Source organism: Vombatus ursinus, unplaced genomic scaffold (genome assembly GCF_900497805.2).
Source record: "Vombatus ursinus unplaced genomic scaffold, bare-nosed wombat genome assembly UNPS02014810.1, whole genome shotgun sequence".
Classification (NCBI taxonomy): domain Eukaryota; kingdom Metazoa; phylum Chordata; class Mammalia; order Diprotodontia; family Vombatidae; genus Vombatus; species Vombatus ursinus.
Genome location: NW_020954588.1, coordinates 43734812 through 43760829, shown reverse-complemented (window position 1 = coordinate 43760829; position 26018 = coordinate 43734812). Strand labels below are relative to the sequence as shown.

Here is a 26018-nt window from a genome sequence, read left to right as displayed (position 1 = left end):
GATACGCTGAGGAGCACTTTGACATTTTTTAATGTGGTGAAGCATCCAGTTAACATCCTTTCATTCATTAGAAGGTAAGCTCCTTGAGGCCAAGTTCTGTTTCTCCCTTTCTTTGTATTCACAGCACTTAGCACAATGCTCAGCACTCAGTACGTGCTTAATAAATGTTTGTTAAGTTGTTGACTTGTTCTGCATTGACTTGAAGGTATTAGAAACACCCTGGATTGTGTGTGTGACTCTGTTGTTCATTTCAGGACTGAAGGGTTCCCTCCAGAGACTGCAGCTCGAATACGTGGATGTTGTGTTTGCCAATCGGCCTGACAGCAACACACCCATGGAAGGTCAGTGAGTCCTATTTCCTGGTTTCAAAGTCATTGAACCTGCCTGATAGCCCTGTGCTAGCAGGCTGTGGAGCTGATTCAGGAGGAACCAGTCAATGTGCACCCATCACTGGCCTCAAACTCTTATGGGTCCTCAGCATTTACTTTCAGGCCAAGGGTTCTCAACTGTGTCTACGGTATAGAACTCTTGGACTGTTCATAGAAAGCCTGTGGATCTCATCGTAGAATAATGTTTGTCATCTTCATTCATAATTGAAGGAAATGCTTGTTTTCACTTAGAGGTTAGTGAAAAGAAAGATGTGTTTTTTATCCCATCCCCATTCACGGACCCCCTAAAAACTATCCATGGAATCCTTAGGGGTTGGTATACCACAGTTTAGGAAACGCTGCTTCTGACTAAACACTGCATTTTTCTTTAAAAAGAAAAAAAAGACAGTAAGAGAATGAGTTTGGTCTCCTTGCCAAATTATCATGTCCATTTTCCCAGGTCCATCCCCTTGTTTGTGATTCTAATAAACAAAGAGTCAAATGAATTACTGAGGAACTTTATTACCTGAACATTCTTATGTCAAATTTGGTTCTTCTTGCTCAATAAATAACTTCCCTAGGTCCACCTATATTTCTGTCTCTAGCAGTGGAAGCCAGGAGGATTTACTCCAAGCCAAAATCCAACAGGAGACTGTTTCTGAGCTCCTGATACTCTTCAGGGAGCTCAGCAAAGTCAAATCTGGGAATTTCAGCTGAATGGGGAAGGCGGGAAGGGACACCCGGAGGACAGTCCACCCTAGTCACATGCAGTTGGGCCAGCAGAGCAGACAGCCCATGGATGCCCCTCCAACAACCCCTGACACCCCCCATGCCTCAGGAGGAAGCAGAATCGGGGGTGATGAGAGAGCCCCGTGCCAAAGCTCAGGTTACCTATTCCTTACTGTTAGTGTGGCTAATGGTCTTTAAGGGCTTCTTTTTCTCTGCTTCAGAAATGGGAAACATTTAAAAATTCAATTCAATTTAATTCAATTTGCCAAACATTCCTAAGTTTGAGGCCAAGAACAGAGAAAAAGCCCAGTGGTTGTAGAAATGTCCCTTCTAACTCTGGATCTGTGGTTTTACCTCAATGACTGCCAGTGTCCTGTATATAATATGTATTTAATAAGCATGCGTTTGGGTTGAATTGAAATGGAACTCATAATGTGCACCTAATGGGTTTAATGGTTATAATGGGAGTGGGAGGGCACAGCTGATTTTTGGGACTGGGGCCTTCTCGTGAATCATCTCATGTAGCATGCAAAAAAAAAAATCTATTTCTGCCTGGGAACTTTCTGGTTGTCTGAATCTTGAATAAATGGGAGTTTGTTGTATATGAGCGCCTGAATGCCAAAAGAATAGCATTATTTAAAGAGGAGGTGGGAGATGCTTCTTCTTTTAGACTAGATATTTGTTAGAATAAATGCAAAAGTGTTACACACTTCATAAGATTCATACGTAGATTTTGAACATAAAATGTCACACTGTTCTCAATCACATATAAAACTATGGCACCAAAGAGAAATTAGCAAAACCTGTAAAATAGGCTGTAGCTTTGAGGGGCTCCTTGGCTAAAATCACTCTGCTGTTTAATGCAGTGACTGAATCCCCTCTGGGATGGTGCCAAGGCATCAAGTCAGTGGATCTGTGTTTAAGTTCCCATGCTGCACCAATCCTCATCGCAGTCTTTACAGGGGACTTAAGGTTAGTAAGAGCCAGTTGCTGTCCTGAAGAAGCTCTTGCTCCAGGAAGGAGATAAGATAAACGTGGAAAGAATGGAAGCCAGAGGCGAAAAGAACCAAAAAAAGGTGCAAAGTCTTATAGAGGAAGGGGAGATAATACCACAATTAGGGAAGTCATCCTGGAGGAAGTGTCATTTAAATTCAACCTTGAAGATTTTGGTGGGCAGCAATAGAAGAGGGGGGGTGGATGGACTAGGGAGAAGGTGAGCTGTGAGGGCCTCTGGATTAACTCACAATCAGAGATTTAACAAAATTGAATATAACAAGGATGTATTAAGTGCCTACTGTTTATCAGGAATTGTGCTAGGGCGCGCACACACAGAGTACCTGCCTCAAGGAGCTTACATTCTCTTTTTACCATTACGTTTACAAATGCAGGAGTACCTCTGCATTTGCAGGAATATATTCTTGACATCCCCTCAAAGAGGGAAATCATCAGTTACTGAGCTGTGCCAATACCTGTAGAGAAAAGCCCTCAATTAGGGACCAAAATCTAAGATGTTAACTAGAGGTCGTTCTAGACATAGTTACCTTCATAGAGAGAATCCTCCATCCCACAGGAGCTGCATAGTATCAGTAAGAGGCATTAGTGCCTCTGGACTGGGTGTTCAAGACACTGGTGGGCTCAGCATACTTGGTAACCTTCCAAATGGGAAATCATAAAGCCACAAATGTTTCCTATGTATTTCCTGTATCTAATGCCACTGAACTCTGGCAAAATTACCACTGGCATCATGGGGCATCATTATTGCTCCAAGTTCATGGTACCCACTAAGGATGCCAAGAACAGTGAGCAATGGGGATTCACCAGAAGTTGGTCTGGTCCAAGAATACAGCATGCTGTGTCTCAGGAGCCAGGAGTCACCTTCCCGCTCAGGAGCAGGAGGTAGAATGTCACACAGTCTAAGGAAAGGACAGTTCCACCGACACGGTGGCTGACAGCAATTACAGCATTTTGTTTTTGTGGGAGAGAGATTAGCCAGGCTCCTCCACGAGCAATTACACCTGCTGGATGTGCTCCAGTCTGAGCCTCGTGCTGGCCCTGGGAGAACAACACATGTGCCCTTTGCTTCTAGGATTAACGATTCTGCTGAGTCTTAAGGCATGTTAGTTCCTCATTCTATCCCAAGGAGATTCCAGAATTTGGAAACACGTTCTCCTATTCAGCTTTTTCTACTTCATGTGTAGTGATGACTTACTCTCCTAGGACAAGGTCAGCTACATCTCCCCCCTTAACTTTCTGGGGATGCCCCTGAGAATTTGGGGTATAACTTCTCCGATGCCGTTGGCTCAAGACCCTGATCTGCTCCCTCCACTATTAGCATCCAAATTTTACTTTACCAATGAACATCAACCAGCTTTCACAAAAGGATATTTATCTCAAAGATATAGCAAGAACAGAAGGAGAAGCATTTCCCTGGCAGGCACACTATACCCCACGCCCCTTTTTTCAGTGGAACTTGGGCTCAGATGACTGAGTGTCTATGCAGTACTGGTCTCACCAAGTTCAGGTCCAAATGGGGCATCACAGCTGAAGGGTTCCTGTCTTAGCTACCCATGGGCTGGGCTCAGAAGGCCCCTCCTCCTTCCTAGATCCTCAGGACATGGATGCCCAGCTGAAAAAGCCAGCATTGACTCAAGTGCCAGGCCCCAGGAGGCTTGCTCACCTGGGCTTCCAAGGTCATTGCCATCTCCCTCACTTAGAATATAAGAGCAAACAATAACAAAAATCTGAGGCCTGCATTCCCAGACTGTTGACCTTAAACAGGGAGGACCTGGGGCTCTCTTTTCTCTCTATGGGATACTGCCAGGTAGGAAGAAGGCAAATTAGGGGAAGAAACAGGTTCCAGCTAACTAATGCCTTCTAAATGTATCCCAGCTCCAGCTATGCTGCTGCTGTCAATCATACACTCCTCCTCACCACATGGTCAGTGGACCAGAACCAGTTATACAATCTGCACCTGCTCCAAAGTCTAATGGGACTGCAACAGCCCAGCACTCTGGGCAGGCTCGTAAGAAGCAGGCTTTATGAGGCATCCGTAGGTACAGTAACAGGTGAAAGGTACTCATAGAGTGGGGCAGCTAGGTGGCGCCATAGGGCACAGAGTGCCCAGCCTGAAGTCAGGAAGACATCGTCCTGAGTTCAAATCAGGCCTCAGATACTTTAGCTGTGTGACCCTGGGCAAGTCACTTAACTCTGTTCGCTTCAATTTCTTCATCTATAAAAGGAGCTGGAGAAGGAAATGGAACACCACTTCAGAATCTTTTCCAAGAAAAGACCAAATAAGGCTAGACACAACCTGAAAAATGGCTGAATAACAACTGATAGAGTGTGGGTGGTTCAGGGAGGAAAGGAAGCAGGTATTCAGAGATATGGAGCTAATTTATACCTCTTAAAATAGGAGTGGTGGTCTCTATATCCTGCCTAAATCCTGAAGAACCTACAAAGATCTTTTTTTTTTTACAAAATTAGAATATAAGCTCATTGAGGGCAGGTTTTATTTCATTTTTGGTTTTGTGTGCCTAGTGTTTAGAATAGTGCCTTAGTACATAGTTGTTGAATTGAATTTCTACCTACTGAAAAGCATTTTGAGTAACTTAGATAATGATGTTTTACAAATGCAAAGTATATTGATTTAAGGAGACATTTTCAGGGGCAAATTTTCATCAGCTCCCACACATTGTTCATTACATGGTTTAGCTAGAGGACCATGCCCAATGGAACATTTTTACCACCCTGGCAATATGGTATCCCCTGCTTCTTTCTTCACATGTCCTTTCCTTTGATATTTTTGTTGCTGTTACTGTTTGATTATGTCCAACCCTTTGTGACCCCATTTGGAACTCTTTTAATATACTCAATTAGCTGAAGAATCTCTGATTGCATTATTTATCAGCATGGGAAATTCTCCAGGTAAGTACTTCCTCCATTGAGGCTGGTTTCCTCACAGATACGACTTAGCAGGCAAGTCTTTGTGTCTCCCACATGAAGGTTAAGTGATTGCCCGGAATGGGCCATACCGCTAAGTAGCTGAGATGGGTTTTGGATCCAGGTTTTCCTGACTCCAGATGCATTATTCTAGTCACTACCACAGTCTCTGAGCTCTTTTTTTTAACCATATACCCCTATCAATTAAAAAAATTGAGCATGAACCCCCAGGATGTGAGAACCCTTGGAGTTTGCTGAGGTGAGAGCAATAAGGTCAGTCTTTGGCATTAGGAAATCACTTTGGCAGCCATGTGGAAGGTGTATTGGAGAAGGGGCAGGCAGGAAAAGTTAGGGGGATAAATCAGGAGGTTTTTGCAGTACTCCTTGTGAAAAGGGATAAGGGCCTGAACTAGGGTTGTGACCTTTTCAGCAGAGAGCGGGGGGGCAGATCAAAGACAAATGAAAACAGAAATGGCACCTGATTAGACATGTGAAGTGAAGGCATAACTCTGGTCAAGGAAGGATGTTTGATTGACAGTAATGGGGAAATTTGGAGGAGGCTTGGATTTGGTGGGGATTGGGGTACAGAGGGTATGACAGATAATGTAAAGAGATCATGACCTATCCGTGACTGCTTATCCTATGGGACTCACTCTATTGCTCTACCCAAAACAAATGCTGGAGGGGCAGGGCTCCATTCACAGGACATTGGCCCAGAGTGGAGTGAAGTGCCCCCCTGCTACAGCTGGGTGAACTGGGAGAAAGTGGGTATGTTGAGAGTGTTCAGGAGCAAAATTTTCCCAATGTGACCATGCTGCTGCTTCTGTGAGTGGGTGCCCAATAATGGTTGGGTCACAGCTACTGGGAGGCAGCAACACCCAGCTCAGAATGGGGGAATGTGGGAAGAGCTTGAAGAGCGGAGAGAGTGTGTCAGTGTTGAGGGGAAAGTGTCTTGGCTGTGTGGAGGCGAGCTCTGTGATGGACTAGGATAGGATGCCACCCACCCTCTTATTGGTTGGTTGTACATTCCTTGGAGTTACGCCATACCTGTTAGGTCTCCCCTGCCCACCCTGGACAGAGCACAACACTACACCGTTCCGGCCCTGCTCTTAAGCGCACATCGACAGAAAAGCAAGTCTGCTCCAAAGATTAACTCGCTGCCAAACCCAGCAGGGTGGAGAGGAGGGAGAATGCTTCATTTGTACTATCTAGTCCTGGGGAGCACAGCCGGAATTTTTAGGCCAAGGGAATGTGGTCCTGACAGTCCATGGTAGAGTGTTCCCTTTTTCCCTTCCCTTCTTTTTTTTTTTTTTTTTTTTTTTTGGTTCACTCAGTAGTAAGTCGATTTTCTCTTATAGCATCTGCTGGGCCATCTGTCTATGGTACATTCTCTGGCATCTATAGAATATTTTATGATTCCCTGGAAAAATCAACCCAAGCCCTAGTTCTTCTCCTTCTCCTCCTCTTCCTCTCCTTCTTTCCTTCCTTCGTTCTTTTTGTTCTTTTCTTCTTCCCAACAGTACAAGGCCCTCTCTCTCTAATGAGTTGTTGTAAACCAGACCCATAAGCCCTTTGAAATCTATGGTTGATCTCTATCAGAGTAAAGTAAACCCTGAACTGATTCTCAGTCACCCAGTATTTGTTTCCATTGTTCAAAGAGCTTCATCTACATAGTCTCCATTCTTTAGCTATGTACAGCTTTGCTGTTATATGCCTTAACACAGCATTGCTACTAAAAAAAAAAAGATGACTGTTTGAGGGAGAAGTTTAGGGTCATTAAAAGCACTGCTCAATTTCCCCAATTGTATTCAATTAGATTCAACAAGCCTTTAATAAGCATAATGCACCAGGCATTGTGTCAGATGTTTGGGATTCAAAAACAAAAATGAGAATATCTCCTGTCTCTTCTTTCCAATATGATCCAACTACTCTATTCTTCCTTTTTAATTCTAGGTCTGGGTCATCATCCAATTGCTGAGTCACTCCAAGATTTGCAGACTGGCAGGCCAGTGCAATGGGCTGCATATTAGAGTTTGGCCAATAGACAGTCTTCATCCATTTGATTTTTCCAGCCCGGCCAAGCCCTTGACTAATTATGGATCTTCCTTTGGAGGCTCTGTAATGTTCTGGGGTTTGATGTAATTAGCCCAATGTCTTCTACAAACACGAACACCTATTGACAGTGAGGGCTCCTCACCATCTACAGTACAAGCAATCTCTTTTCCATTTGGATTCAAGGCTGGACTTGCAACATGACAGTGGTGGCTGTGTGATCATGTCAGGTATCTGAAAAGAAAGTGGGAAGGTTGGAGGCAGGAATTGAACCAAGGCCTCTCCCAACTCCAGGGTCAGCCAGCTTTCTTTCAACTACCCCCACCCTACCTGAGTGGCTATATCTTCATATTTGTTTGTTTACGGTATTGTCAAATCTCACATTGATCCTTCCAGTTTATCATTCTTCGTATGACCCCAGAATAAAAGTCTCCAAGCACTAGAGGGATCCTTCAAGGGCAATTTCTAAGCAAATTATGCCCTATGCAGCTTTTCAGACCAAGGTCAGAAGAGGATCAACCTTTTAGTCTGTGTACCTCCTAGGAATATCCCCATTCATTGTTTGGGAAACTAATTTGGAATGTACCCATGCTATTTTTCATCTCGTACTCCTTGCCCAAATTAGTAATATTTCTATAATCTCTTATTAATTATAGTCCAGACAATCTTATGGATCATACTGGCCACCACTGCCTCATTCGTCCATCTTCTGAAATTGAAAGATGCCAAAGTTCTAGGTTGTTCAAGGGTCTTCGGAAGCTTCCATTAACCACATCAGCTCCAGGAACTTTCTCTACTTGTGTTCCTGAATTTCCTCTAGCAGTATATGCTTAAGGACTGAATGTGTCCTGGCACATTGAACATGCTTCAGATATTCACAAAGAAGTGGCCTAAAGAGCTACCTTCACTCCCACCCTTCATGCTCCCATTCAAATAATTCTTCTAGAGTCAGTTCATGGCAAAGGTGAAAATAAGCCTCATCTTGTTAAGGAGGAAGTCCTATAAGATTAGAGTCTCGATGCTTTTAATGGACACAATGTGGGCATTTTGTCCTAAAGCACCCATTCATCTGCAGCATGGCACAGGGGAAAGAAGGCTGGCCTGAGAGTCAGAGGATCTGGGTTAGAATCTCACCTTTGCTAATTACTATCTTGTGAGACTGGTTAAATCACTCAAACATTCTAGGCTTAGTTACCTCATTTGAAAAAAAATGAGAGGATTGAAATGGATGGGCTCTAAGGTCTCTTCAAGTGCTAAAATTTGTAATCTCTTACAATCTTTTGGCTACCCCAAAACATAGAATGGATCCATGATTTCATTTTTAATCATAAGTAATAATAACTAATAAATAACATAATCCCTCCACAGCTTGTCATTCTGCTTGCTTTTATCCCAGTGGGGTCATCTCGTGCCACTGATATTTCCATAAATCCTCCACTAGGGCCTGGCATGCTGAAGGTCTCTTCGGGTTCTTTGACTGTCTCAGGAGTACCAGTGTAGGAAATGGATCATCCATTCGTGGCTTCTTATTCGTGCAGCATGACTGGTGCACCTCCTTTGGCACTCAATCAGCCTTCATGATGTCTTTCAGGACCTTCCAATACTGCAAGCCTATTCATGCCCTATGATGTGTCTTTCCACTGACCTTTGGGTTACCTGTCATTTTTCCTCTTATGAGATTATGGCGTTCTATGATTCATAGCCATGTAGTCTATCATTTGGGACATTATTATAATTGAAGAGATGGATTCTATAGCAGTGAGCAGTTTGGGATTGTTGAAGGCTATTGCACTGTTTTCTAGATATGGCCCAGATCAATCACCTACTCCTACTCATTTCTGGGTTAGCTAATTCTTCATCTATAGCATTTATCTTTTTTTATAGCATTTATCTAATATATATGTACTGTGCAAGCAAATATATGCATACATACATGCATGATCCCTTAGATAGATATTGCATATACACATATATCTGTGGAAGGACTGGTTCAATGGATATCCATCCAGCTGCACGTCATCATTAGTGCAATATATATTCTTTATCCACTTTGTTTTTTCAGTGTGGATGTTTAGTGGATAGAGCACATTGCAGTTGAAGTCAGGAGGAAATGAATTTCATTTCTGCATTGGGTTTGGAACATTGCAAAGCCTTCTCAGTGAAACACTGATAACAGCAATAACTAGAGATAACTAATAATAAGAGATATATAATATCTCTTATAACATGATATAATAATAGAATAAGGCAGCTGCGATAGCCTCTTGTTTGATCCTCTCAACAGCCCTGGGAGTTAAGTTCTATTATTATCCTCATTTTACAGATCAGGAAACGAGGTTAAGTGACTTGTCCAGGGTCACACAACTAGTAGTATGAGACAGAAAATCTTTCCCTTGAGTTCTTGAAGCTCTATTGTTTGTCAAAAAATTTGGAAATCTAATTTCATTTTTTTCCTCTTGAAAATTGACTTGGGCTTCCTCCATAATGCCCCTTCTTGTTTTCTGACATCCACAAATATTTTTTCTCTACTCTGTAACTGGCTTCATTCCGATTTCCCTTCATGTTTCTGATCTAGTTGAATTCATGTCAGCGTAATTTAGAGAGGAATCTGGTGTTGGCCAGCTGTCCCCAAGTTCCACAAAATGCCCTTTATTCTCACCTACCGTAAGCATAACTGCCTGATGTTAGCTCCTTCTCCAGAAATCGGATGGATAAATAAATGGGCTGAGTTGAATAGAGCAGGTGATTTGTAACAGCTGCTATTGCCCCAGAGTATCATATGAGATTAAAATTATCTGAAGCTTTTCATTTATGACCCCAGCAGTGCGGTTCCCCAGGGCTCCTCATGTCTATCAGATCCATTTAGCCCCTCGGCTTAGGAGGCTGTGACAGCTGAGTTTTAAAGAAATTAATTTGGAGAAAATGATTCCTATCTCTAAGGACAAATCCTAAACTCTACTAAGCTCGTAGCAAAAAAAAATCCACATGCAAATGTCCCTAAATGAATTCCTTCTCTCCTAGAATGAATGTGACGGAAATTTGAACTTGCTGACGTCTGCTGCTTTGACTCAGCCAATTCTGATTCAGCTCCTTTCAATAATCCATTCACTGCCCCCTTATTAAGTCTCTCCCCAAATGATAAATCTCATCTTTTCCCAAAGAAAGTATATCAGCAGGGATGGACACCGGAGAGTCTTCCAAGATTTTCTTCAAGTCTTTTAACATCTTATTTTCCCATGTGTCTCTCCTTTCCCCCCAGTTAAGGCATATTCCTGTATATTTGAACACAAAAAAAGTTCTGTGATTGTGTGGATGTGGGGGACTCCAGGTGTTGGAACTCTTTGCACCAATAGACAATGCATGTCAACTTGGGAGTGATTTGGGAGGTAATTGCTATGGAGTTGTCTGAGGCTCAGGTCTGCCCAAGGTCACACAGCTAGAAAGTTTCAGAGGCCGGAATTAAATTCATCTTCCTGACTCAATTTACCATGCCATACTGCATCTGTGTTACTATATACCATATATATGTAGCAGTATGGCAAAGGTAAAAAATAGTTGTTCTCCGAATCTGAAAGACCTGGGTTCCAGTCATGCCTCTGACTCAGACTAGCTGTGACCCTGTGACCTTGGACAGATCTCTTAATCTCTTAGTCCCCCAAGCAACTCTGTAAGATTGTAAGTGGCAAAGCAGGTGTAGATCTGCATTCATGGAGAGAGTTTCTGCACTGGGGAGTTCCCTATGCCAGTGAAAACACAAGTCTGGACCCCAAGACAATTATATTTCTATGGGTACATTTTGAGAGACAACATAGCATAGTAGATAGAGTGATGGATTTGGTGACAAGGACTCCAAGGTTCAAATTCTGACCCTTGCTAGCTGTGTGACCCTGGGTAAGTCACCATCTGTACAAAGATGGACTCTGAGGTCTCTTCCACCTCAAAATTTATGATCCTATGATCCAGCCAGCCTTCACTAAAGTCCTCTCCTGACCTTAAGCTTCTTCATACTGTGGAAGTGACCAGAGTTTTTTTTTTAAACCATGCCAATAAATCCAAGATCTAGAAGAGCCAGCCTGACCATAAAGACTTGACCAATATGCCTGGTTATCGACTACATGTCGATTGTGTGAGGACCGGCCTCAATAACTCAGAGGGGCTCATCAGCAGCCTGGCCACAGAGTGACAGATGTTTAAGCCACAGCAACTCTTGAAGGACAGCCATCTACTACCAACCATCTACCATGTTAGAGAGGGCATCGGGCAACTCTCTATGACCAAAACACAGGCTAGGATCTCAACCTGTTTGTGGATGGAGCTACTTTACTAGGAAGAGTTATTACACTGATTAAATCACAGGCTATTGGTGTACATACACACACACACACACACACGTGTGTGTTTTGTAGTGGATAGAGCATTACACTTAGAGGGAGGAAGACTGGAGTTTGAGTTCTGTCTGACCCTGAACAAATAATTAATTCACCTCCCAGCCTCAGTTTTCTCATCTATAGCAACTCCCTCATAGGCTGATTATGAGGACCACATGAGGTAATATATGTAAAAAGTGCTGTGTAGAACTTAAAGTATTATATGAATGCTAATATAATAGCAGCTGGCATTTATGTTGCCATTCAGTCATGTCTGACTCTCTCACCACATCTGGGGTTTTCTTGGCAGAGATACTGGAGTGGTTTGCCATTTCCTTGTCATTCTTCTTACAGATGAGGAAACTGAGGCAAACAGGGTTAAGTGACTTACCCAGAGTCACACAGCTAGGAAGTGTCTGCAGCTGGATTTGAATTCAGGAAGAGGAATCTTCCCGACTCCAGGCCAGGTGCTCTATCCTCTAGCCACCTTACTGCTCCCGTTAGAAATGATGGTGATGTTGACAATGACGACGATGACAATGTGACTTGCCTACGGTCATACAACAAGAAATTGTCAGAGGGAGGAGTCAACCTGTCTTCCTGATTCCAGATTTGTCACTTTTCTACTAATAGGACAATACCTCACCAAATCAAAGGAAATTGAATAACACAATGGCCTTAGGCTTCATGGGCTGTCTGCTTGCATCATAAGTCGTCCCCCCGCCCCTTCTTCTTTCTCTCCACATCTTTATAGCATAAAAAAAGGCAAAAGGGTGTGGGAATACCAGCCCTATCATTACCAAGATACCAAAGTGGAAGCAAGAAGCAGGAAGGCACCTTTGGGCTCCTACCTGCCATACCTCTCCTTCCATTGTTTGCTCCCTACACAGTTACTGCTCGCACTCACCATGAAAAGGGTGCTTTAAAAAAATTAAGTTGTTTTTCATGAAGAAAGCAAGCTCAGAATTCAGACTTAAAATTCAGGGTTCACTTTAAAACTGGAATGAGGGCTGGGGCACACCCCAGCTGTCAAGTGAAAAGGCGGATCTGCTTAGTATTCACAGGCTGTGGGGTTCTGACTCATATGAACTTTCATGGGCCCTGTCATCTCCCTAAAGGATCTGGGGAGTCTGTGACAAGATGAACTTGGCATTCCAAGGGGACGATGTGACCTCAGAGGAATTTGCATTCCACACATGCCACACAGCGGCGTAGCGCCTCCTCAATAACATGTCAGGGGTGTCTGAGAGAGTGACGTGACCCAGAAGTAGAGATTTCAGGCATGGAGAGGGAGTGCAGTGGAGCAGAGGGGAGCATAGCTATGTCCAGCTTTGTGCCTTCGCTGCTGTATTTAGAAACCCTGGGCTATTTTCATAAGGACTAGAGGAAAACTCACTCCAACTGTCACATTTTCTCTATTTCTCACTTCTTCAACATTCTCTGCCACTAAGTATGAAGAAATTAGTTACATGTAATTGGGGAAAAAGTAAAATACTATTAAAATATTCAGAAAGAAAAAGAAGTTAGGAGGGTTGTGTTCAAGTTAAAAACTTTCTATTCTATTTGGATTGAAATAAGAAGAGTATATCTCACCTATACATATATAATACATATATATTTATATCAGAGCTTTTATATATATATTTTATATAGTGTATATACTTATATATACATGTATATGCATATTTCCATATGCATTTAAATGGATGATAGATACATAGATAGGTAACATAGATAGATAACAGTGACTTTCTGATTACTAACATCAAACATCATATAATAATTGATAATAATAATAATAGCTAGCATTTATATAGAACCTTCAGGTTTGCAAAATGCTTTACTTGCTTTGCCTTATTTGATCCATCAACCCTGTGAAGTTCATTCTATTATTATTCCCATTTTACAGATGAGGAAACTGAGGCTGAGAAATCAAGTGACTTGCCCAGGGTCACACAGCTAGTAAGTGTCTGAGGCAGGATTACAACTAGAGTTTGACTAAATCTAGCTACTGAGCTATCTTGCCAGACCTATACTCTCCAGAATATAAAAATGTCCAACTCCACCATTTCACAGGTAGCCACAAGTTACCAATGCTCTCTCAATTGCCAAAGTGAATGGCTTTTTAATCAGTCCTCATACTTCTTGACTGCTGCCTTTGCGGATGTCCCCAGGCCTTTCTTGAACTCTCTCTTCTCTCATGGTTTTTATGACACTGCTCTCTCCACTTCTCCTATTTCTCTGACCACTTCTCAGTCTCCTTTGCTGGATCTTTATCCAAGTCCCACCTGGCAACTGGGGAAGGGCATCCCCCAGCTCTCTGTGCTGGGCCCCCTTCTCTTCTTCTCCCTCTAAGCTAATTCACTTGATGAGCACATCAGCTGCCATGGATTCAACTATCATCTCTGTAAAGATGATTTTCAGATCTATTTATCTAGCCATAATAGTCTCACATGTACAACCATCTACTGGACATCCTGAACTAGAGGTCTTGTAGACATCTTAAGCTCAACATGTCCAAAATAGAACTCACTATTTTCTCCCAAAGCCTCTCCTCTTCTGAACACCTCTATTAATGTCGAGGGCACTGCCATCCTCCTAAGCAACCAGTCTTTCAACTTCAGTTGTAGATCCTCACTCTCTCATTGGCCATATCCAATCAATTGCCAAATCTTGTCACTTATCCCTTTGTAGCATCTCTCCTATAAAGCCTTTCTCTCCTCTGGTGCTCCACAGTGCCTGGTACATAGTAGGTCTATATAAATGAACTTTCGCTATAGGTGCTATAGCACTTATATTATTGTTGATAGTGTTATTTTTATTATTATTTCCATTGTATAGGTTAGGGAAAAGGCTCAGAAAGGTTATGCAAACAGCTTCTGTTTGTTCCTTATGGAGACAGTCAGTGGAATCATGAATTAAATCTCTGATGTAATCAGAGTGACATCTCTGACGTCACTAATGTGAGTATTCCTTCCAAAGAGACACATCACAGCCCATCCAGTCTTTCTCATCCAATGGAACTCCTACCCATATAACTGATAAGTTCTCCCTCCCAAGAGGGATCCGTCCTGTGTTCCAGGGCCTTTTTCTGGATTTTGTGACCCTTTGTAGTATATAGAGTTATGGCATAACAGGTCATGTTATAATAACGGTGCTGTCCATTGGTTGCCCCTTGTCCTTGCTGTGTCAATGGCCCTTTTCCTTTCCCGCTTGTATGTCTCTGTGATGGCCCCTTGTAGGCCACTTCTGCTGTCCATTTCTTCACTGGTATATGTTGTAGTCTACTCACATCTACCCAAAGTCTCTCCATTGGCTACAGGTGACCTGAAACCTTAATTCTCCAGTGAACTAAATTAATTGGTGCTGCTATTAAGAGTGTATTATTTGAGCTGGTAAAGTGAAGGAAAAAGCATGGACAAAGAGCTTCATGGCACTCATCTTGGAGCCAAAAGCCTTTGGTTCTAATGCCACCTTTAGTAATTACTACTTGTATGATTCTTCCCAATCCTCCTATTCCTAGGTCTCAGTTTCATCACATACAAAACAAGAAGGTTGGAGTAGTTGGCTTCTGGCTCATATCTATGATTGGATGGTACTGAGTGTAAGAGCTGTTGCTTGGGCTGAGTCTTTCAATGTTAAGCTGTCTATATAGTTTGAATTATAAAATGGTTTATAAGGTGGGGCTTAATGGAGAGAGCTTGGAAGGATTGCATAGAAAGAGAAAGGCAGGAGGCGATTCAGTGAGAGTGCCCAAGAAAGAAGGAGTTCTAGGATAAGCTCCAATGAATGGGATGTGTCTCAGCTAAGCATGGAGCCCTGATAGGAAAGGGGCCATATGTGGGAGCCTGGGTCCTTGCATCTCTCCTTTGTACAGGCTCCAGGAGGATCCAAAGCCTGAGTGCAGATTTTAGACATTGCAGTTTAAACATCCAAAAGCTTCGAGCCATTAAAACTATTAAAGACACTGATAGATTGCAGAATGTCCAGAGGAGAGCCACAAAGGTGTTGAAGGGCATCTGATACATGTCATAGGGGAATCAATTGAGGGACGTGGCTGTTCAGACAGGAGGAGAGTCTCAGAGGTACAAGTTTTTGAAGATCTGTGATATAGAAAAGAGATTAGGTTTTTTCTGTTCAGCCCCAAAGGGCAGAACCAAGAGTAACAGGTAGAAACCTCAAAAAGGCCAACTGAGGCTGGATATCAGGGGAATTATCCCCGAGGGGAAAGAGCTGTCCCTGGTCATGCAGGATTCCCTCTGTTGGGAAGCCCTCAATAAGAGGATCAGGTATACTGTAATGAGGATTCCTTTTTGTATATAAGCTAGATTAAGTGGCTAAGGTCCCACCCAACTCTAAACATCTCTGATTCTGAGCCTGGGGTATTGCATGATTCACAGGCATAAAATAGAACTAAAAGGATATTGGTATTAGAAAGGTAGGTCTTTGTTTTTGGGAGAAGCTGAGACGATTAAACACACTGAGCAATTTCCCTATAAAGCCCTATACCTGTAAGTATAGGTAAAGGTAATCTTAACTTACTCTTTTCCTTCCATTCAATTCTGGACTTTCTGGAGTTCACTGTCCATATCCATTGTCTGTCCAACGTATGTGGGTCAATCAATAGATAAACATTTAAGTGCCTACTATGTGCCAGGCACTGTGCTAAGCGCTGGGATAGCTCTGTGAACTATTAATCCAACTATCTATCATAGTCAGGACAGTAGGGATTCTCCATCCATTTGGTCCCTTTGGGTGGATGGACAGCTAGGCTTGACTCTTTTGAGGGATTATTGATCTTGTTGAACAGGCTTCAGAGTGATCTTCCGGGATTGTTGCATCCCACTAACAGGAACATCTGGAGAACTTGTCTCTAGCAGATGTCTTTTCCCTTGGGATTCTATTTCTGCCCATCCTCTGTCACAGGTAACTGCCAATGGTGAGCATGTATCCCTTCTCCATGCCCTGCTTTATAGTTTAGTCAGAGGTATATTGAACAAAGTCATCGCTTTTGTTGGACTTTTCAAGTAACCTCCCATGATTTTAACATATGCATGGGTGACAGACTTGGGAAGAAAGTCTGTAAGGCACCATATTAAATGTTAAAACTGCCTGGAGTCAACCAGTGCCTTTAGTATTTTAGATGGAAATGAGTAAAACCTCAAATGAATGACAGGGAGGAAGTGTCTCAGCTGTATAGGTTCCTGGATCCCCTCAGTGGCAAGTTTCATTATCATAACAAGTAAGATGCAGCCTCCTCTCTCCCCAAACACAACCAAGATGGCAAAGGGATTCTAGCAGCTCTCTTCTCAACACTGCACTGATTGCCCATTTCACATGGGTGCAGAAATGGATTTGCTGTAGAACATCTCATTTGGCCTATTTCTTTCTGCTCCAACACCTTGTGCCAAGGGGCTTGCTAATGAAGAGGTTTACCTACAATTCCCAGAAAAACCTTAAAACTTTTACTCACTTATCTCTCTTTGACATCTTTCCTCCCCAGCCCCCAAAAAGAACCTGGCTTCAGTTTTGTTTACCGGTCCCAGGAAACCCTTAAAGTTTTAGAAACTGCCTTATTTCCCTTTGAAAGCAAACCTCCCCTCCCAGCTCCCTTCATTCTCTATTCTCATTGTCTGTTCAAATCACTCAGACATTCCAAATGGAAATTCTCACCTGGCCCCTTTAAAACGGTCCACCTCCCCCATCAACTGGCTTTCCCATTGTTTTGCCCTCCTGGCCATTCCCACCCTTAATCCTAGCTAGGCACCAGTGTTCCTTTCGCCCCAGTTTGCTGGCCACCCCCATCCAGCTCTTCCTAGACCCCACTTCCCCTCACTCCAAACTGCTTGGCCACTCCTTGGACCCCTCCTCCCATCACTCCAAGCTGCTTGGCACCTCCCCAATCAGTCTGTACTAAAGACTCATCTTTCCACGACTCAGACGCTGGGAATTTTTCATGTCCCTAGAGGATGAGACCCCATGTCCGCCCGTAACAGACGTCACCCGGCCTGACCACCTTAGCCCCAGCCCCCACTCAGAAGCTGAGCTTTCTAGACTTCCTCACGCTGCTCGTCCTTGCGAGCGTCACCTGACCACCTTGAACCCTATTTAGATCACTGATGTTTGGGTTCCTTTGGAGTCTGGCCTATATGCTTATCTTTAATAAACTTTTTCTCTGGCTGGAAGATGTGAGTTGAATTCATTCAGGCAGATCAGTGCCGCGATTTGGGCTTTTTCCCACGATCTTGGAGTGCCTCTGTGTATCTAGTAGGACCCCAAAACCCCCACCCTCTTCACTTCCTTTAGCAGTTCAAGAGAAGATACTGATGGGCCCCCAGCCAGAAAAGCCGATGACCTAAGGAGCCCACATCAGTGGGCAGTGTAATCCAGAGAGGAGCTGTCCTCCAAGCTTATTAAATCTCCCTGAATGCTTAATCTTTGTGATGTTGACGCAATCCAAAACTGGGAGCTGAAACTCCAGCCTACACTTACTGAGTGCTTACTGTATATAATTCACTGCACTTGGTGGCGGGGGGGGGGGGGGGGGGAGGTGGAGGGGGTGATTGTAGAAATGTAAATACAACTTGGTCATTGTTCTCAAGTTTACAATCTAATGATGGCAGTGTGGTAGGACTAGTCAATAATACTAATGATAATAATAGCCAACATTTATATTGCCAGGTACTATGCTAAGTGCTTTCCAATTATTATATCATCTGAGCCTAACAACCCTGGGAGGTAGGTACTATTATTATTCCCATTTTACAGATGAGGAAACTGAGGCAAACAAAGGTTAAGTGATTTACTCAGGGTCCCACAGCTAGAAAGGTTCTGAGGCCAGATTTGAACTCAGGTCTTCCTAACTCCAGGCCCAGAAGTCTATCCACTGTGCCAACAAACTGTACAAAAAACTGAGATACTAGAGAGAATTAGAGATCCATGCGAAATGCTATGAGAAATATATGTTATATTGTATTATATATGTAATGTGGGGGGGAGGAAACAGACACAGACAGACAGAGAGACAGAGACAGAAGGAGAGAGAGAGACAGAGACAGAGACAGATAGAGAGAGAGAGAGAGAGATTCTTCCCTGGGAGGGGGGATTGGGTCTGGGAAGATTTCCTGAAGTATGGGGATCTGAGAGAAAGCTAGGAGAAAAAGAGAAGCTTCTACAGGTGAGAGTTCATTCCAGGCATTGAAGACACATAAGGAAAGGGACGGAGACAGGAGAAGCCAGGGTAAGAATGGAAAGAGGGAGAGCAGGCCGCTTTGGTATCAACACAGAACAGGTGAAGGGGAATGCTACAAACTAAGGCTGGATGAGGAGTTGGAGCCAGAATGTAGAAGGCCTTGAATGTCAAAGTCAAGAGCTTGGCTTTTATTCGGTAGGAAATAAAGCTTCCAACAAGTGGTCACAGGATCATAGAATCAGTCAGTTTCAAGCTGGATGGGATTCTAAAGGTCATCAATTGCAACTCCTTGATTTTACTCAAGAGGCAATGGAGGTTAAGTGATTTGCCCAAGGTCACACAGGCAATAAGTGAGAGAGTCAAGATTGGAATCCAGGATCCCTGACTCCGAGTTCAACATGAAAGTTCAACATGTTCTTCGCTGAATTGTAGAACCAAAGGTTTGTCAGGAGGAGAGTGGCATGGTCATGGCAGGAAGAGATTACTTGGGCAGTCGTGTAATGGAGTGATTAAAGAGGTGGTCATAAGAATGATTAAAAAGTCATCACCATAAAGTCTAAGTGACAAGGAGAAATGGAAGCATTTCTGCTTTCTTGAGTTGGCTTTCATTTTCAAACAAGATAATAGCCTTAGAAATCATTCATTAGACAATTTAATTGTTTTTGTAATGAATAGTTGTATCAGAGTTACCAAATTTATTTGGCCCCATTTCAAAAAAATTTTAGCACCCCCTAAAATCTACCTTCTTTAATCCTTTAATAGTTTTTTTTAATTTGCATCATTTCAGACTACTACCACCCCCCTGGACCATTCCAATGCCCCCCGAGGGGTGGTATCACCCACTTTAGGAATCTATGTTAGACCAAAGGTCTAACTCACTCAGCCAAGTCACTCGGTTGGCAGTGGCATACGTAATCCTTTTGAGATTGAGGACCCGCCAAGCCTCAAATAGAAATGCACCTCCCTCCCAATGAAGGACAAATGAGGAGAGAGAGGGCAGGGGACAAATCTCATGGGCCAGATAGCGGATACTGTTCTACTGTCCTTGGGTAAAGGGATCAAGCTAAGCTGCTTGGGACACAGAGAGTGAGTGAACTTCACCACCCCTGAGGCAAAACCTGAAACAGCAAAACCTGAAAACCAAAAGTTAAAGAGTCACAAAATAAAACACCCCAGGAAATGCTGCTTTTCTGCTCTGAGCCTCCCAGCTTTCCCAAGGAGAACACTGTCAGTAAATATTTGTTTATAAATGGGAGAGGCAGCATGGTATAATTGACAGGGCTGGAATCAAGCAGACCTGAGTTCAAATCCAGCCTCCTTCACTTGCCAGCTGTGGGACCCTGGATGAGTCATTTAATCTCTATGGGCATGAGTTTCATCAAATTGTAGTTCTAGAACGCAACAAGCCTCCAAGGACATCTGGGCCAATCTCATTTTGCAGGTGGGAAAACTGAGGCCCCAGAAGGCTTAAGTGACTTACTTGCTCAAGGGTCTGAACATAGAGTGCATGAGAGGCAATAATGGGAAATAAGTCTGGAAAAAATAGATTGGAGTCAGAAGAGCTATGGAGCAGTTTTCAACTTGATTTTTTTTAAATGCTAAATATTTTCCATTTTGATTTTACAAATTTTCTGTTCAAACTGGTCCAACACTCCTGATATATGAGAGTCCCTGTGTTCAAACCATTAAAGCTTAGGCTTTGAAGATTGCCTGATTAAGCATTAAGACTTACCAAGGGGCAGCTAGGTGGCACAGTGGATAGAGCATGGGCTCTGGAGTCGAGAGGACCTGAGTTCAAATCTGGTCTCAGACACATAATACTTCCTAGCTGTGTGACTCTGGGCAAGTCACTTAACTCCAAATGCCTCACCAAAAAAAAAGACTTACCAAAAGAAACCCCAGTGATTTGGGTTTAGAGCAGTAGTCCCTGGAGATCCTGTCTAAGAAATGCAGGATATCTAATGAAAAAGGGTACTGCCTAATAATTTCATTTGATTTGCTTATCCATACTTTCCTATTTGTTAAGTGTTTCAGAATTCTAACTGGCCATCTGCTCACTAATACTGCAGATGTTAATGTATTCAATAAGCACTTTGTGAGGGGTATTGATGGATGGGTGCTTCATTTGGATGGGTACCAACAGTGTGCACACTGACTTTCTGTTTTTCTCTTTTGGGGGAGATCATGGCTGATCCATGACATCGCTGATGTCAGGATGCTCCCCACCAAAGCAAACTCCAACCCTATGATCCCTTCTCCTTGGGTATAATTCTCATCCATATCTTTCTTCTTTTCAAATTGACATCTTTCACCTTTTTAAATCTTTGCAATCACTTCTATTTAATTCCTATCTAATACCCTAAATTGAATTCTCCTTTCTACCAACAATAACAAACAAAAATGATGGAAAAATAGACCTAATATATGCTCTTATTACTACTTAGCTTGGCCATTTCAGCAGCTTCCTTATGGGTCTTCCTACCTCTATCCTTCTCCCCTCCCCAAACCATTCACCATACCACCTTCAACATAATCTTTCTCATTCATGCATCTGACTATGTCACTCTCCTGCTAAAAAACAAAAACAAAACAGAACAAAATTCAATGGCCCCTTATTGAGGCAGCTGGCTGGCCCAGTGGATAGAGCATTGGACCTGGAGACAGGAAGACTTAAGTTCAAATATGGCCTCAGACATCTATTAGCTGTGAGACCCTGAGCAAGTCACTTGACCTCTGTTTGCCTCGATTTCCTCAACTGTAAAATGGGGATAATAACATCACCTACCTTTCAGGATTATTGTAAGGATTAAATGGCATAATATTTGTAAATTGCTTAGCACAGTAGGCACTTTACAAATGCTTATTCCCTCTCTCCCCTTCTTATGGCCTCCTGATTAAAGTCCAGCCTCTGCTGCCCTTCATAAACTCAGCACCCTCTACCTCTTTCTCTTAGTATTTCTCTTCCCACTCTATACTCCCAACAATTTGGAATCACAAGACTGGACATTGGGAAAGGTCCTATACAGACATGGTTCCAATCCACACATGAAAAGAATCCCCACTCTACCTGATAAGTGGTCAAACAATCCCTACTTGAAGACTGCAGAGAAAAGGAAGCCCGATACTTCTCAAGGCAACTCCTTCCACTTTGGACAGCTCACACTGTTACGAAGTGTTTTTCCTATATCAAGCCTCAATTTTCCTCCTTTACACATTGCTCTTCTTTCTGCCTTCTGGGACCAGACAGAATTTCTATTCCCTCTTCCATTTGACAGTCCTTCAAATATCTGTCTGCTACACATGGCACACTCCAACCTCCATGCCTTTGCTGGTACATGCCATATCCTATATCTGGAATAGGCTCTCACTTAATACCACTTTCCCTGCTGAATTCCTATCCACCCTTTAAAGCCCAGCTCAAACCCTACTTTCTCCAGAAAGCCTTCCACGATCCCCTCAGTACAAAATGACCTTTCTTGTAACTCTTTTTGTAACTCTTTAATGTATACATCATGATATTGTATATTTTGTTTTTCACTACTGGTGTTGCACATCCCCTAATTGACAGTAAACTCCTTGACAGAAGGGACCAAGCCTTTTCTAAACTTTGCCTGTCATCCAATATCCAGGACAGTTGTCATCGACACAGCAAGCCTTAATAAAAATATTTGGAATGTTGCATGGTGTGGCGTGGTAGGGTGTCAGCAAAACATGCTTTTTCCCCTGCCCATCTCCAACCCAAACCTTCCCCAGGAAGAATCAGCATTGAAAAAAAGCTCGAGTAAGTGCTCCAGAATGTCAGCTCTATGTTTTACTAAGCTTTCTTTCTTAAGTGTTTTATTCAGTCTGACACGAGACCTAAATGTATGTGCTCATGTGTATGCTGGGCATGTTCTATGCAAAACTGTGGTTTTCCCATTAAGAGTATGTCTCTCCAAGGAGTGATCTGCCCTTTGGCCTCTAAACTAACTGCAAGAGCTAATGGTTTTTAACTAAGTTTCATGATACTATATGTTTTTTTTTCATTGCTGACTTAGAAGCTCTCAAATTAACTTACTTTGCCATCATAAAAATAAGATGCTCATTGTGGTTTTATAGGAGCTAAAATACTTTGCAGACAGAAACTCATTATTCCTCCAAATGTCTCTGGGCTCTAAATAGGAGGCAGCCACTTTATAGTCTAAAATTTGATTAGAACTCCTTATTTCATAAACGTTGAAAATGGGCACAGAGATGAGGTGGCTTGACCACAATCCCAATAAATGAATGATTTTTCTCATTTGCAAACCACTAAAAAAATTGTTGTGACTGCAGTTCAAATGGAGGCTAATTTCCATAGGAAGATCACTTCTTAATCTTAAAATTAAATATAAAAATTCCTGCATTAAAGTTCTATTAGCTGTATTGTGGAGAGGAATAAGTAAGAATCTTTGTCATAATTATAGCTGCACTATCAGTATGTGAAATATGGAGGAAACCTGGTTGCCATGGGAGAAGGAGCAGGGAAAAAACATGAGCTAAAGAAGGAAAGAGAAGAATGAATTGTGAATAGGGCCTCAGATTAGAATCAGGAAGGGGAAATTTGGGAAAATCTGAAGAGCAGTTGAAGAAAGAGAAGGCAGTGTGGTATTCGGAAGATGGCAGTGACATCTTTTACTTCTATGCTTCGATGGAGTTTCTCATTTGTTACATGTTGCAATGTGTCCGCAGCCACCATATGCCTCTCTGTTGCCCTCCGGGTGGTATTCATTTTTATTTATTTGTAAATTGTCATTCTATGTCTTGCTGCCACATAGCAATACCTACAAAATGTTGGTATGAACAACATCAGCTTTTGCTTTCATGGGAAACTTGGGATCATTAAAGACCTTTGCAATTCTCAGAGACAATCCAGCCCACTCTCCTCTTCCTGTTCAACTTTGGATCCAACTGATTGATTGATGTCCCCAATCTACATACTGATGGACAAGTTCTCTAGGTTATTCATCCATGTGTGTGTCATAATATGAGCCATAGGTATTCTTCATCAACTAGGTCTTTTCTGTGTGGACGGTCAGACCAATCTCCTTTGAGTGAGTACAGATCTCTTCCAAGAAGCTCTCTAATGCCCTAGGGCTTGACACAAACAACATAACGTCATCTGCAAAGAGGAGCATCTGAAAGACCTCAATGTTGACGTGAAACTTCACCTCAACATTGATTCTGTGTTAGATTTTTTCCCCATAACAATGATAAATATATTTGACTAGCATACCTCTCATTTTATGCCTCATCTGATGCGTGTGATCGGAGGGTCCTTGAACAGAATAGTCTGTCATATCTTTTAAGAAGTCTTGAATGATTTTGATGTAAAGATTGGTTCCTTGTTGTAAAGGAGCCAGCAGGGTTAGGTTTAGTCATTTTCCCAAAATGAATGAGATAATATTTATAAAGAAGCATTTGGCACAATGCCTAGCACGTGGTAGTTACTATATAAATGCTTATTCCCTTTCTCTTCACTTCTTGGCAAGCAATAAACAAGCAGCACAAAGATATTTTATACTGTCTACATCTTTTAGTTAATTGTAAAATGGGTTTTTAAAAAAGGTTGTTGTGGGGCAGCTAGGCGACGCAGTGGATAGAGCACCGGCCCTGAAGTCAGGAGGACCTGAGTTCAAATCCAGCCTCAGACCAAACATTTGCCACTTATTAGCTGTGTGACCCTGGGCAAGTCACTTAACCCCAATTGCCTAAAAAAAAAAGTTGTTGAATGTAGCTTTCAAAACCCTGCTTGTTGCCTACCGATACCCTCATCAAGTATGTCCTTTATTTATGTATAGATGACCCTTGTAAGATTTCATTCAGATTGGAGGGCAGTCATATAGATGTTCTCCCAGCTTTCTTTTGGGGAGCATTAAAAAGGTCCATTTTTTTCTACATCTTTGTTATCATCCCTTCTTTCAGATACCTTGGAAATCAGTCCTTTAATGTCCTCACAACTGTATCACATCCAGCACAGATGGGGGAGCACAAATCCCCTCTTTACACACATGGTTCAATCTAGCTGTTTTTCCCATATTGGTTTCCTTCAGCACTATTTCTACCTCAACTATAAGTGTATCTGAAACCATGTTGTTATGGTTTAATGATGGCAGTTCTGCTATTTGTCATGGATGAAAAGCAGTTTGTTACAATGATTCTAACAAATCTTTTCCATTTTATTCTGTGCTTCTCTTTCCATTTTCATCCTTAAATGCCTCTTGGACAATTTTCCTTAGTTAGATACCTTGCTACACTTTCTTTAAACTGGTTTCACCCTCCAACGAGCTTCCATATGCTTTATAAAATGATCCTGCTCATAATCATGCATCATGCTTTTTCCTAAGAATCTATAAAAGAACTTAAATTCATTCGCTGTGTTGCCTTTGGAAGTTGTGATGTTGTAAATAAGTATACAAAGCACTTTGCAAACCTGAAAGTACTATTAAAATGTGAGGTCCTATTATTAAAAAGGATTAAAGGAAAACAGAGGGTTCAAACAGAAGGCTCTCAGCAGTGCAAGACTAAAGAGGGGATAAGGAGGTGAAGGACTTAAGAGGAGAGGAGAAGGTATTTGGTAGGGAAAAAATCAGGAAGGGAAAGTAGTCAAACAAGGTAGAGGTTAGTGAGAGGAGGACAAGGAAGGTGGGTTTGACGCAAAAGGCTAATGAGTTGAGAAGCAAAGCAACAACCATGGAATTGAGCATTGGAATTGAGATGTCTCCCCAAAAGCAATCATCTCTGCCAATTCTCCAACACAGAGACTAGAAAGAAAAAGAGGACTGAGGTTCTCACTTTAGCAAATATAGACAGCAAGTATTATTTTGGAGGGAACTGCTTTGGAATGTGCTGTGCAGTCCTTAAATTTTGACTGTGACCAAAGGGATTGTACTTTTGCGCAAAGTGCCCAATAGTTTTTTTCCTAAGAGGAAAGATTCATGGGCATCAGGAAAATGGAGAACTGGCTTCAATGTAAAAAGAAAAAGAGATGCAAAATGGCAGATGACAATCCCACATCTATGTCAGGAGGAGTCAGGGAGGAATCTTGTTCCGAAAGAGAAAGAGAGAGAGAGAAAAGGAGAGAGAGAGAAGGAGAGAGAGAAAGAGAGAGAAATAAGGGGAGAGAGAGAGAAAGAAAGGAAGAAAGGAAGAAAGAAAGAAAGAAAGAAAGAAAGAAAGGAAGGAAGGAAGGAAGGAAGAAAGAAAGGAAGAAAGAAAGAAAGAAGGAAGGAAGGAAGGAAGGAAGGAAGAAAGAAAGAAAGAAAGAAAGAAAGAAAGAAAGAAGGAAGGAAGGAAGGAAGGAAGAAAGGAAGGAAGGAAGGAAGGAAGGAAGGAAGGAAGGAAGGAAGGAAG

At 42.3% G+C, this 26018-nt stretch overlaps 1 protein-coding gene across 2 annotated transcripts in view; it reads left to right on the top strand.

Annotated features, from left to right (window-relative positions):
- Positions 1-26018, top strand: part of KCNAB1 (potassium voltage-gated channel subfamily A member regulatory beta subunit 1) — a 451442-nt gene that overhangs the window by 376442 nt on the left and 48982 nt on the right. Inside the window, exon 8 of one of the 2 annotated variants that reach the window (XM_027875933.1) lies at positions 255-341. The exons of the other annotated variant lie outside the window; for it this stretch is intronic. Coding sequence (XP_027731734.1) covers positions 255-341 — 87 coding nt within the window. The remainder of the gene's footprint in view (positions 1-254; positions 342-26018) is intronic. 2 annotated transcript variants of the gene reach the window in all.